The sequence below is a fragment of the Phaseolus vulgaris genome, chromosome 4, assembly GCF_051622355.1.
Source record: "Phaseolus vulgaris cultivar YP4 chromosome 4, ASM5162235v1, whole genome shotgun sequence".
Lineage (NCBI taxonomy): Eukaryota > Viridiplantae > Streptophyta > Magnoliopsida > Fabales > Fabaceae > Phaseolus > Phaseolus vulgaris.
The window spans coordinates 30078743-30090839 of record NC_143501.1 but is presented as its reverse complement, the minus strand read 5'-3'; the positions used below and the strand labels follow the sequence as shown (position 1 = coordinate 30090839).

General features: G+C 28.0%; 1 protein-coding gene across 2 annotated transcripts; it reads left to right on the top strand.

Annotated features, from left to right (window-relative positions):
* The first annotated feature begins 2086 nt into the window (after positions 1–2086).
* On the top strand, positions 2087–8241 carry UMAMIT22 (nodulin MtN21 /EamA-like transporter family protein). 2 transcript variants are annotated; one of them, XM_068646482.2, is made up of 7 exons: positions 2087–2425; positions 2531–2593; positions 2732–2848; positions 2953–3196; positions 3482–3643; positions 6562–6713; positions 7895–8241. In XM_068646482.2, exons 1-7 carry the CDS (start codon positions 2223–2225, stop codon positions 8031–8033), a joined length of 1080 nt encoding a protein of 359 aa, XP_068502583.1. In that variant the 5' UTR covers positions 2087–2222; the 3' UTR covers positions 8034–8241. The 2 variants fall into 2 exon arrangements, with proteins under 2 accessions (XP_068502583.1, XP_068502584.1); XM_068646483.2 differs by lacking the exon at positions 2531–2593 and having other exon boundaries at positions 2135–2425.
* The last annotated feature ends 3856 nt before the right edge of the window (positions 8242–12097 follow it).

The window sequence follows — 12097 nt, the reverse complement described above, 5'->3', positions numbered from 1 at the left end:
AACCTTTGTTAAAACCCTTTTTTCTTGTAGTGTGATAAAATTTTAGTTAGAGGTTTGAACTTGGGACTCACATGAGTATATAATATTCAAGACAAAATAATATTGTAGTATTAATCATGACAAGACTAGTCACTACAAAAATAAATCAAATTTTTAATATAAAATTAAATAAATTTTGTTAATGAAATTATAAGGGATATTTGTGTGTATGTGGGTGTATGTCTAAGCAAAGAAGAGCAAAGAAAACCAGAACATGTAATTATATCAAGATTTAAAATAGTACATTATCAAACACATAAAGATTATTTCTCATGAAGGTTACACAACAACGGTCATCTCCATGAAGATTTATGTAAAGATAAAACTTTTAGAGAACATGAAGATTTATGTAAAGATAAAACTTTTAGAGAATATGATGATTAAGAACTACAATGCATGTTTTCTTAATTTCAATATATGTGTAATTAGTTTTGAGTGGAGTGTGTAAACACCTTTGTACTCTTACTTGTGAAGTTATCCATATGTGACAAAGTCATCTACATATTCTCTTTCTAAGAGTTTCTTCCTTTAACAAACATCGTTTTCTAGCCAAAAGTGGTAGTTAGAATACTTTAGATTTTAATGTTAGAGAGAGATTAAGAAGAGAAAATCACGACAAGTTTTTGTACTCATTATAACCAATAGTGATTTATACTCATTTGTAATCAAGTTTTTTTATAAATGGATCCTCTTAATTTTTCACTTAAGGAAGAATTAGGTGTAGCCCAAGAAATATGGATGAATTAGAAGTATTCCAAGAGTTATAGAATATCATGGGTGTAATAAATTTTCCTCGCATATTTAAGTGTTGAGAAGCATAAGTACACACTTTATTTTCCTTCATTAGCATTCTTCCCAAACCCTAATAAGATATATCACAATAAATCTTAAAGGAATTAGAAAAAATCAGGAATAATCAATATTGGCGTGTTTGAAAAGTGCATTGTTCAAACATTGTTTCAACTATAAGAAATTATGTTCATGCTTCTATGCAATCAAAAAGTTAATCCTTATGCAATCACGCTCCTATACAACTTACATATTTCTATTGAAGTATCATCATTACTTATAATCTAAGCTAATAACATGTAACGTTATGCACAACTTTGTACATCCCATATAAACCAATTAGCCGAAATTATGTTAACTTTCTTAAGGCTAGAAAATATCAAATACTTTCAACAATCACTACAAAATATCATTTAATGACCAATTTTAGCGATCATAATAATTTGGTCACAAATAGTGACTGAAATGGCAACTGTTATGATTTTAGTCAGTAAATGAGTACAAATTAGCGAGCGATTTAAATTTTGGGTGTTAAAGCAGTGCAAAATAACAATTGATTTGATTTCGACCAGTAAATTCATATAAATTAATGATCGATTTGGTTTTGCTAGTTAAATACAAATAAATTTGTACAAATTAACGATCAATTTGATTTCAGACGCTATATCCCTACAAATTAGTGTTTGTAGATTTTTAATTAACAAAAATATCACGCTTTTATCCAATTTCTAGATTTAATAAAATTTTAGTTAGTCTTCTAGAAAAGCACACAAGTTTTATACTTTTTTAATGTAAATGAAATTTCATAAAGTGTAAAAGAAAAAAAATATCTAAACCTTAACTTAATATAGTATTAAAGTTTAGTAAAACTAAAGACACTACGAATAACTTGAACTGTTTCGGAACAGTGTATTCCTTACAATAAAGCCTAATTAAGGATAAGATTTGATCCCTTAAACTTATTCTGAGTACAAATACTTTAGGTCAAATAACATGGGGTTGAGGGTCCTGTTAAAGATTAAAACAACCAAAGTGATCATGATACTGAATGATTGGTTCATTAGTATCACTTTGTGGTATAGTGGTTGCAAAAAGCTTTCTCTTAATTCTGCAAATAGTTAACATAACAGTAACCGTGTTGCTTGCTTTGGTATGCAAAAGTACAATAATCTTAGCATGCGCCAGTGAGCCATGCCCTTCTACTGAAAACGATGCTAGTGCCTGGTGATATAACTTTTCAATTGTATGGGCCTAATTCATGCCACTTTGATGTCAAAATATATAAAGCACATTGCCAATAACAAAAGCATAAAGCCAACATGTCATATTGACTCCAAAATCTCTATATATTGAACAAGTTTCCTTGGTACCTGGTCATTCATACGTAGCACAAAATGAAGACCTTTTTGTTGGGGTGTGTGGCCATTGTGGAGAAAAACAAACCTTATGTTGCAATGTTGTTTGTTCAGTTTGTGTATGCTGGAATGGCCTTATTGTCCAAGGCTGCAATCTCCAAGGGAATGAGCCCTTATGTGTTTGTTGTTTATAGACAAGCCTTTGCATCAGTTGCTCTGTCTCCATTTGCTTTCTTTGACAGGTTCCAAACACTTCTATTACACTCATCACCTTCTTAATCCTCACCATAAAAATGCTTAAAAAAAATCACTTTGTTTGTTAACTTTAAGCATAATTGATTCTGCAGTAAGCAATCAGCACCTTTGTCATGCAATTTGTTGTGCAAATTGTTCCTTATTTCACTTGTTGGGTAAGGATATGTCTCTTTCCTTACCCCATTTCTTGTTTAACATTGTCAATTCAAGGATTTAAGTTTAAAACTATAAATTATTCTCCCTGACAGTGACATGACATTAAGTTTCTTTTTCTTTTGGTATGTGATGTACAGGTTAACTGCAAGTTCAAATCTTTTCTATGTTTCAATCAACTATACCACTGCAACATTTGCTGCAGCCTCCTCAAACACTATCCCTGCCATTACTTTTATCATGGCTCTTTTAATCGGGTAAAATTAACACAAACCATCTATTTTTTTTTTTCTGATGAAGGGCCAAGAACTAGGGAAGTCAAAGTTTTGATATGGTGAAAAGTTGGTTTTGGAAATTTCAGGGTGGAAAGCCTTTCCATAAAACGTAGGCATGGATTAGCCAAGATTTTGGGGTCTATTCTAAGCCTTTCTGGGGCAATTACATTTGCTTTAGTGAAAGGACCTCCCCTGAGTTTTATGAAATGGTATCAAGAAAATCAGAACCATACTCCTTCAACAGTTGTTCACTACAAAGTTGATATCATTAGAGGCCCTCTTATGATGCTCTCAGCAAACATTATGTGGTCTTTGTGGCTTATCTTGCAGGTAGTACCTCTTTTCTCTGTCCCTCTTATTACAATATTACAATGAAGTACTAGATTTATGATATGATTTATTTCCAACTTAATATATTCTTCTTCATACATGTACTTTTGAAACAATTTTTTCCCTTTTGATCACTTTTCTCTTTCTTCTATTACCCTTCTTACTAAATTTAGAAAAAGGTTTGCAAAAAAGTTACAGAAACAAAAATTCTCCCTATTTCTTTTTCATAACAACTTGCTTAATTAATCGAAAATTTTCCACTAATATATATAAACTTGTTTTCAGGGATTTGTTGTGAAGCAGTACCCTGCAAAACTTCGCCTCACTGCTCTGCAATGCTTCTTCAGCTTCATGCAGTCTACTGTTGTGGCTGTTGCAGTTGAGAGGAATAATCCTTCGGCATGGAAGCTTGGATGGGATATTCATCTTCTTTCTGTGGCATACTGTGTACGTTTATAGTCTCCAATACTTTTTAGATGCATAGATCTCAACACTACCCCAGTTTAAATTTAAATAGATCATTATAAAAAAAATTACTGAATAAAAATCAATTTAAAAATAAAAAAAAAATTAATTATTATATTAATTAAATTATATATTATTTTATAAATTTAAAAAATCATTAGTATATAAAGTAAATAAACTTTTGATAGATAATTAGATATTAATTTAAATACTAATTTATAAATTTTATTAATAACAGAAACTATTTATATACTAATTTTTTTTTTTAAATTGGTTTTTAATGATATTTTTTAAAATTTATAAAGTCTACAAATGTTCACAAATCTGAATTCCAGTGATTAATGAATAGGTAAAGGTTCAAAAGTTTGTACAATGTGCCGAGTAGATGAAAAGCTTTGATTAAGGAAAAAGAATGACATGTTTCAAATCAAATACTTTGTCCCCTTATTTAGACACACAGAAAAGACCTTCATGTTTTTTTCTTTGTTTTACAACCAAATATATGTTTTTCTTTTCCACCTCTTTGATGTATTCTTTTACACCTTTATAATATATATGTATATATATACATCTATATATATATATATATATATATATATATATATATATCCCAAGGAAGCAAGAGAGAAAATTGTTAATATAATTAATAATGCTATGAGAAAAAATAGGGTGTGAAGAAAATTTAATTTTGAATTAGTTTATGTAAGGTCATACTTGAATAAAATTTCTTATACCTCGGTTTATAAAAAAATATGAGAGGTTTATAGAACTTAAGTGTAGAAATATATTATAATTCGCAACAAAAGTTTTATTTATTTTATTTCTTATAAACATGATTTAGAATATAAATAAAAATAAAACAATAATAGAAAAAAATCACAAGTCAGAAGAATTTAATAATTGAATAACGAAAGTTTCATAAGTTTATTTTATTTTTAATTAAAATTCACAGAAACATGGTCCGAATGAAAATGAAATATATAAAAAATAATAATATAAGTGAATACAAATGAAACTTAAGAGCAATAGTTAATATAGCTCCTCAAATTTGTATTTCATTATCATATTGAGGGAAATATTAAATAAGTTTCTTAAATTTTGAATAGTTTCATTTATGTTTTTAAAATTTACTCTCTTTTCCTCATTTTAGTTTCTAATAAACATATGCTATCATTATTACCTAAGCCTCAAATTAGAAACTAGATAGCAAAAAATTAAACTAGTTCTAAAGACTCCAATAAAATCCCAAAAACTTTCATAAACCAATTTAAGTTTTTCATAATTTGAATGCAATGAGAAAGACTACTTGACCATTACTCCATATTGATAATACTTGGTCAATGAAAGTTTGATGCCCTAATGGAATTGAAGCATTATTTGTGCCCTAAAGTAATATTTCTTTATAGAAAACCTAGTTGTTTGTGTTGTTTTGATGTCCCGAAGGAAATAGAAAATGGCATTGAACTTTTGACGTGGAGAAGGATAATCATAGAATTTTGAAGTGCTCTAAGTATTCATCACGATGAATTTGAAAGTGCCCCATTTTAAGAAATAGATGGTAGTGGAAGTCTTGGTCTAAATGTGGTTGCATTTCTCTTGTAGGAGATAGGGAAATGTTGCATTCCTTACATCCCCGTCATATATTATGAGAACACCACGTATAACATTTTAATGGATTACACTTTGATTGCAATCCATTCTTGGTTTATCTTTAAAAGTTATGACCAACTATACTACTTATTTGTACAAGTAACCTTAAAAGGTTTAGGTTTAATTTTTTTTTAATTCTTATATTAAAGGAGTAAAAGTCAATTCAAATTTGAGATTTTTAAAGAGTTTAATATGATTCCAAATTTTGTTTAAACAAATCAATGTCTTCCATTAGATTGTCCTCATCAAAATCAATTTACATTAATGATTCTACCACACTACATATTGGATGGTTTTAAAAATGTTAGGATCATTATTATGAATTTCTTTTTAAAAAGTTGGAACCACATTAAAATTTTAAACCAAATTAAACTTTTTAAATAAGGTTTGGACAACATTAAATTTTAAGAACTGATGATTGAAATTGATTTCTGAACCTTGATACGAGGACGCAAAAATAATTATGATAAAAATATTCTATTCAATTTTACTCTTTATTCTTATGAATATACCATGATAATTGAGAAAACTATTGATCATATAATAATTTCTAAAAGTTATATTGGTATTTGCTAAAGTTTAGAGTAAACTTTATATAGTATAGATATTAATGGATGTTTGTATATATAGTATCAACATTATTGGTTCAAAGTTAGATAAATTTGATGTTAATTATTACAAGTAATCATGAATATTAGAAACTGAGATGTTTTCAAATTAATTGGAATCTTTTGTGCTTATATAGAAATGTATATTTTTATTGGAAATATGGAGAAAAATATTCTGAATTAAATGAATAAGACAAAAACAAGGAGATGATTATGATATGAATCGGATATTTTTTACTTATCTTTTAACTTTATGCAACATCTTTCCACATACATTCCCACGTCATAATTTGTCAATCTTCTACAATGTGAATATATTTTTAAAAAGAAAACTTAGATATATAACAGTAGTACTTAAGTTTTCCATTAACTATTCTTAATTTAATATTTTCTTCCCGAGAGAACCTTTTCAAATCAAAGATAATGGGAAACATGTTAATTATAGCTTCTTTAGATGTTTTACGATAAAAAAAATTGAAAAATCGACAAGAAAATTTACCCAATAAAAAAAAAGTTAGTAAATAATTGATATTATAGTAATTTTTTGTTTAGTTGAATCAAACAAGTAAATTACTTTTTGTTTTAGTTTTCTGAGTTCATATTCTATGTTTGTAGTGATGACTAACAGTGTTTTGTTGGCAGGGTATAGTTGTAACAGGCATTTGTTATTGGCTGCAACTCTGCACAATAGAGATTCAAGGCCCAGTTTTCACAGCAATGTTCACTCCTCTTGCTCTCATAATCACAGCAATATTCTCAGCATTTTTGTGGAAAGAAACACTTTATTTGGGAAGGTTCATATTCTACTCTATCAATCTCAAAACAACCACAAAATGTAAAAAATAATTTTAAGTTATCACATACCTTTTTCTGTTTTATTTATGAAATCAAAAGAATATTTTTTTTTATAGTTTTAGACTTTTAATATTTTTTATAAAATATCAAAGCATTACCAAGAAAATCGAAGTTGTAGTACTCTCGCTTTTTTCTGAAAGCTTTTTTGTTTTTCCTATATATTTTAATACACTTTCTAAAACTTATGATTTTGTTGGTGGGGAGGAAGTTTAATTAAAAATGGTGTATTTTAAGGCAAGCATACAAGTTTAAATATATTTTATGAATTCATAAATATTTATTAATTTTATATTATTCTTATTCTTTCTCGTAATTAAAGTCTGTAAAAAGTATTAATTTAATCAAAATAATCAAAACTAATATTATACACTCCACTTTTCTAAAATGTAAACGTGTAATATTGCATCTTTTTATTATATATTCTTATCATACTTTTCAAATGTTTATAATTTAAATATAAGTAAATTTAATATTTTAAAATATAGTGTCCACTTCATAAATAATAGATTTTATAAAAACATATTATAAGAAGATTTAAAAGTATTCTGAAACACGAAAAACTAAAGAGACCTACACACCTTTTTGCACTTCTGTGAAATTACTCTTCCAAAAAATTACTCGTTTAATAGTTTAAACATGTTTTAAATTCTTTCAAAATTTGTATTAAAATAATTATCCCCTATATTTAAAACTGATCCTATCCTTTTTGTACTTTGATATTTTAAAAAATACTTGTTTAAATTTATCTATATGTAAAATGTTCCGTATATATAAATAAATAAATAAGTATAAGGTATTTTACATGGTAAATTACCTCAATTTTAAATTTTTATAATCAAACACCTTATTATATGTTTCTTTTTTAAAATATTCATTTTGATAATATTTGGATAACAACCATTAATTAGGCTTGAAGATATTAAAACAATTTTTTAAAATTTCAGATATTAAAACAATTTTTAAAAATTTCAGATACTAAAAAGATTTGTTTTATTTAAAAGAGATAAAATAGTATTAACTTAAATTTTAGAAATTAAAAACATGTTTAACTCTGTTTGAATTTGTATATTATTCAGATAGTAACTAGGGTGGTTTTTGTTCTTTCCATTAATTATGGCAGTGTTGGTGGCACTATTTTACTAGTGGTTGGACTCTATAGTGTCCTATGGGGGAAGAGCAAGGAGAATGTAAAAGTTGAAAACTTAGAACCTCAGCAAACCAAAGAGGAAACAAGATTGGACTGCATTGTACAGCATTGATTTCACTAAAGTTCTGCAAAAGAATGTATGATCGCACTTAAAATTTGCCAAAAAGATGTCTTCCAAGTTGAATGTCTTTTCTATGATGTTTCTTTGTGTTATGTGTAGATATTTGGGTTATCTTTGATCATGTATTTTTCTTTTTCTTTAGGGAATATTAACAAATATCTTACTAAATATGTATATAATGATTTCTTTGTTAGCAGACTACTTTTAACCTTTTTAGCATATGATAGAGATTGCTAAAAGAAAAAAAAATACTTTTGACAACCTTATAATGGTATATAACTCTTAATGTGATAAGTTTAAAAATAAATATATATATATATATATATATATATATATATAAAAAATAAAAGTAAGTTTAGAATTAAATAATATAAAAAAGTATTAAAATAATAATATTGGGAATTGTAATTTGGTTGTATAAGAAATGTGAGTTGTAAACATATCATTTTGTTAGAATAAATATTTTTTTCATTTCTTCAATATGTTATATGATTCAATTTAACTTCTAGATGCTCAATGTTATTGGTGTGGTATGTTGAATTGAATCTAGTTAAGGATATTTAGAAAATTTTGAGTTTAAATGAGATGTGTAAGGCCTCTTTGTGTACCTTTTTTTTACTATCTTTGAATTAGACCATTTGACAACATCATTTATACATGAAAATATTATTACCAAATATAAAATCTAGTTATTAGAATATTTGTTTAACTTTCATCTATTAATTCAATTGATACTTAAATTGAACAATAAAGCAAACACTAAAAGTTTCTAGTGGTTTTTGTGAGTGCATGGATAATACTTCAAGAAGGTTAATATGGATAGTAACTATTAATGAAGATTTGAGAATACAAGTTAAAAAGTTTGAGAACTTCTCTATTGAAAAAATAGAACCTTCTAATAGAGAAACTCTAAAAAAATGTTTCTAATTTGTATCCAACAATCTCTTAATAATAGTTAACTAAATGTTATTTGTTGAATGATCTTGACATAATTAAATAAATTATAACTATGTTACTGAATTTTAAACATCATAATTTAACTATCTCTGATTCACTATAAGAAAATATCTAATTAGCATAAGTTGAAGATCAATCTAAAGGTTTGAAAATCAACGCTAAACATGAATATGCATCGACTTTACGTTGATCCATAAACAAACGCTTTACATGTGGAAGCTAACAGGTCTTCGCACAATGCTGATTTTTTTTTATTTAAATATATTTTTTATTCTAGCGTGGGTCTAATCATTGCATACCACAGGAAAAAAAGTTAGATGATATTTGTTGATTTTATAAATCTGATTGATGTAGAAATTCAATTTGTATGTAACAAACCACATTTTAAAGGTTATAAAATTCATAAATATAATACAAATTCATATGATATACAATAAATTTTTGGAATTAAAATATAAAATTAATAAAGAAAATTAAATCAATTTAATTGATGTTATAATGAGAAATTAATGAACCAAGAATGTGTGAATTGAAATAAATTTGTGATGAACATTCTCAATCATGCACAATGTTATGAGTTTTCAATAGTAAAGAATCTAATTAGAATTGGTAGTATCAAACAAATTGAATTGCAAGTCAAAATATAATGTCAAATATCAATCCAATTTGAAGAAGTTGAAATATGAATTCCATTTGAATGATAAGCATTAATGAAATTGAATGCCTAATCTAAATAAGATTTGAAAGTCTAAATGAAAATCTATTTTCAATTTGAACTGGAGAACTCTTGTGGAAGTAGAATTATACATCACAAAATGTTTCAGTTCATAGGATTAGCCATCAAAGCATCCACACCAATTTTTTTTTTTCAATTGGAGGCACCATCTTTTTCATTAAGAAGTCTAAGCATTCATGAACTCCTCCAAGGTGAAAATATCAACAGAAAAGATTTGGTCTCTTTTTGAATTTAGGTCCATTTGAGTTAAATTCGTTATAAGAACCCTTATGATTCTTAGGAACCCATTTTAAAATACCTCTGGGAACAAAAACTTTCCTCACTTTATTGAACCTGACAAAATGACCTTTTCTCATACAATAAAAGCAGGAAACAATCGGTTGTTTCGACTTTTCAATAAGTTGTTTTTCTGCAATGGTTGAAAAAGTTTTGAAATCCCATTGTTTTTGCTCTCTGGATTAAAACCAAGTCCATATTTTCCAAACACACACTTTTCAGATGCTAAAACATTCTCAAAGTTGGATTTTCCTTTTGAAAGTTTGTCCACAATTTTCACGAGATAATGAATCTTATTTTCAAGAGATTCACAGTTTTTACAAAAACTTGAGTCACACTCATAAGAAGAGTTTTTGTAAATTAGTTCAAGAGTTTTCAATATCATTTATGGAGTTTTCTAGCTCTTTTTCTAATGTTTTTACTCTATTTTCCAGCCAATTATTTAAGTTTTTCAACCTATTGCTCATGAGGGCCAAACTATTAGCTTAATAATGAGTTTATTTGAAAACTTCAAGAAGTTGGCTATAATTTTCAACATTAATGGAATAATTTGAACTTACAGTACTTGATTCATATTCTTCCTTTTGCTTCAAACACAAATTGACTTCTACATCTTGTGAGGAGGAGCTAGTGGAAGACACCTCATTGTCTTGCCAAGCTATGTATGCCTTCTTGGCTTTGCCTCTTTTCTCACTTTTCTTGATTTCTGATTTCTCTTTGTTCTCACTGTTGAGGCAATCTGCTTTGATGTGTCCCTGCTCACCACAAAAAAAACATGTATACTTGTTAGTGTTAAAATCATTTGACTTCTTGCTACTGTACCTATTAGAGGAGTGATTTTTGTTGTTGTTCTTCTTCAAGAATTTGCTGAATTTCTTAGACAGCAGACTGAAGGTATCTTCATCACTATCATCACTTGATTCTTGACACCTCCTATGACCAACAGTCTTTAGAGCAATGCTTCTAATATGTTTGTCTTCATTTTCTTGAACAAACAACCTGTTCATCTCCAACTCATGCTCTCTAAGCTTCCCAAATAATGAAGTTGTTGTCATGGAAGTCAAATCTCTGGATTCTGAGATTTGTGACCTTTGGCTGCCATGTTCTTGTTGAACCAAGTGGTGTTCAAGCTTTGAAGAATCCAAATCCTTTGAAGGATGTTGAAGCCTCTGCTGTGCTTGATGTTGCTGTGCTGGTTTAAGCTTTGTTCTGGGGTAGTTTATATGTTGTAATCCACCCTGTGATTAAATCTAAAGCATTAGCATTCTCAATCATTGTGAAAACAAAATGATTTCAAACTAAGTAAAAAAAACCGATTGTTTTGTCGAAACAACCGATTGTTTGTACTTAGGTGTTTTGAGAAAAAGTTTGAAAACTGTTTTGAATGGTTGAACTGTTAAGTACCAAAACAACCGATTGATTCGAGGAAACAACCGATTTTTGTTTTGGGACCATAACAGAAAAACTGTTTTCTTTGACTGAGCTTTAAATGATTTAACTGTTTACGCTCCAGTCATTAAATGCTTTGACCAATCTTTTAATGCAATTTAAGAGTTTGTTAAGATTTGATAACAAACTACATCTTTGATTATATTCAGAAAAACAGATTTAAGAATTAAGAATCTTTGACAAAGTTTTTCTAAGAGAGTTTTTCAAAGTGCTGAGTTTGCTAAGAGTTTGTGATTGATCAAAGTGCTGGAATAGGATTCTGCTTGTATTGATTTTCATATTATCTTTTGTAACAGGTGTAATCCTTGTACTCTGTTGAACAATTTCGTTTCTGTGTTTGCTGAGATTGGCTGTGTGTTTTTGAGGTGTTCAAGATCAGCAATCTTAGTGTTGGCCAAAGAGAGTGTGTTTCTTGAGGTGTTCAAGGTCATTCTCTTGGTTGTTGTGTAAGTGATCAAGTGGTGATTGCTTAGTGGATATCCTCAGGGTTTCTGAGAAGACTGGATGTAGCTCAGGTTTGGAGTGAACCAGTATAAACAATTGTGTAAAATCTCTCTATCTCTAACTCTTTAAATTCAGTTTATTTGTTGTTTGCTGGTATAAACAACCGATTGTTTCTACGAAACAACCGATTGTT

Bases quoted from the DNA above. Each gene is read 5' to 3' on its own strand.
- UMAMIT22 (XM_068646482.2), top strand. From the start codon at position 2,223: ATGAAGACCTTTTTGTTGGGGTGTGTGGCCATTGTGGAGAAAAACAAA. The intron at 2,849-2,952 runs GTAAAATTAACA...TGGAAATTTCAG, and splicing joins ATCATGGCTCTTTTAATCGG to GGTGGAAAGCCTTTCCATAA. The intron at 3,197-3,481 runs GTAGTACCTCTT...ACTTGTTTTCAG, and splicing joins CTTTGTGGCTTATCTTGCAG to GGATTTGTTGTGAAGCAGTA.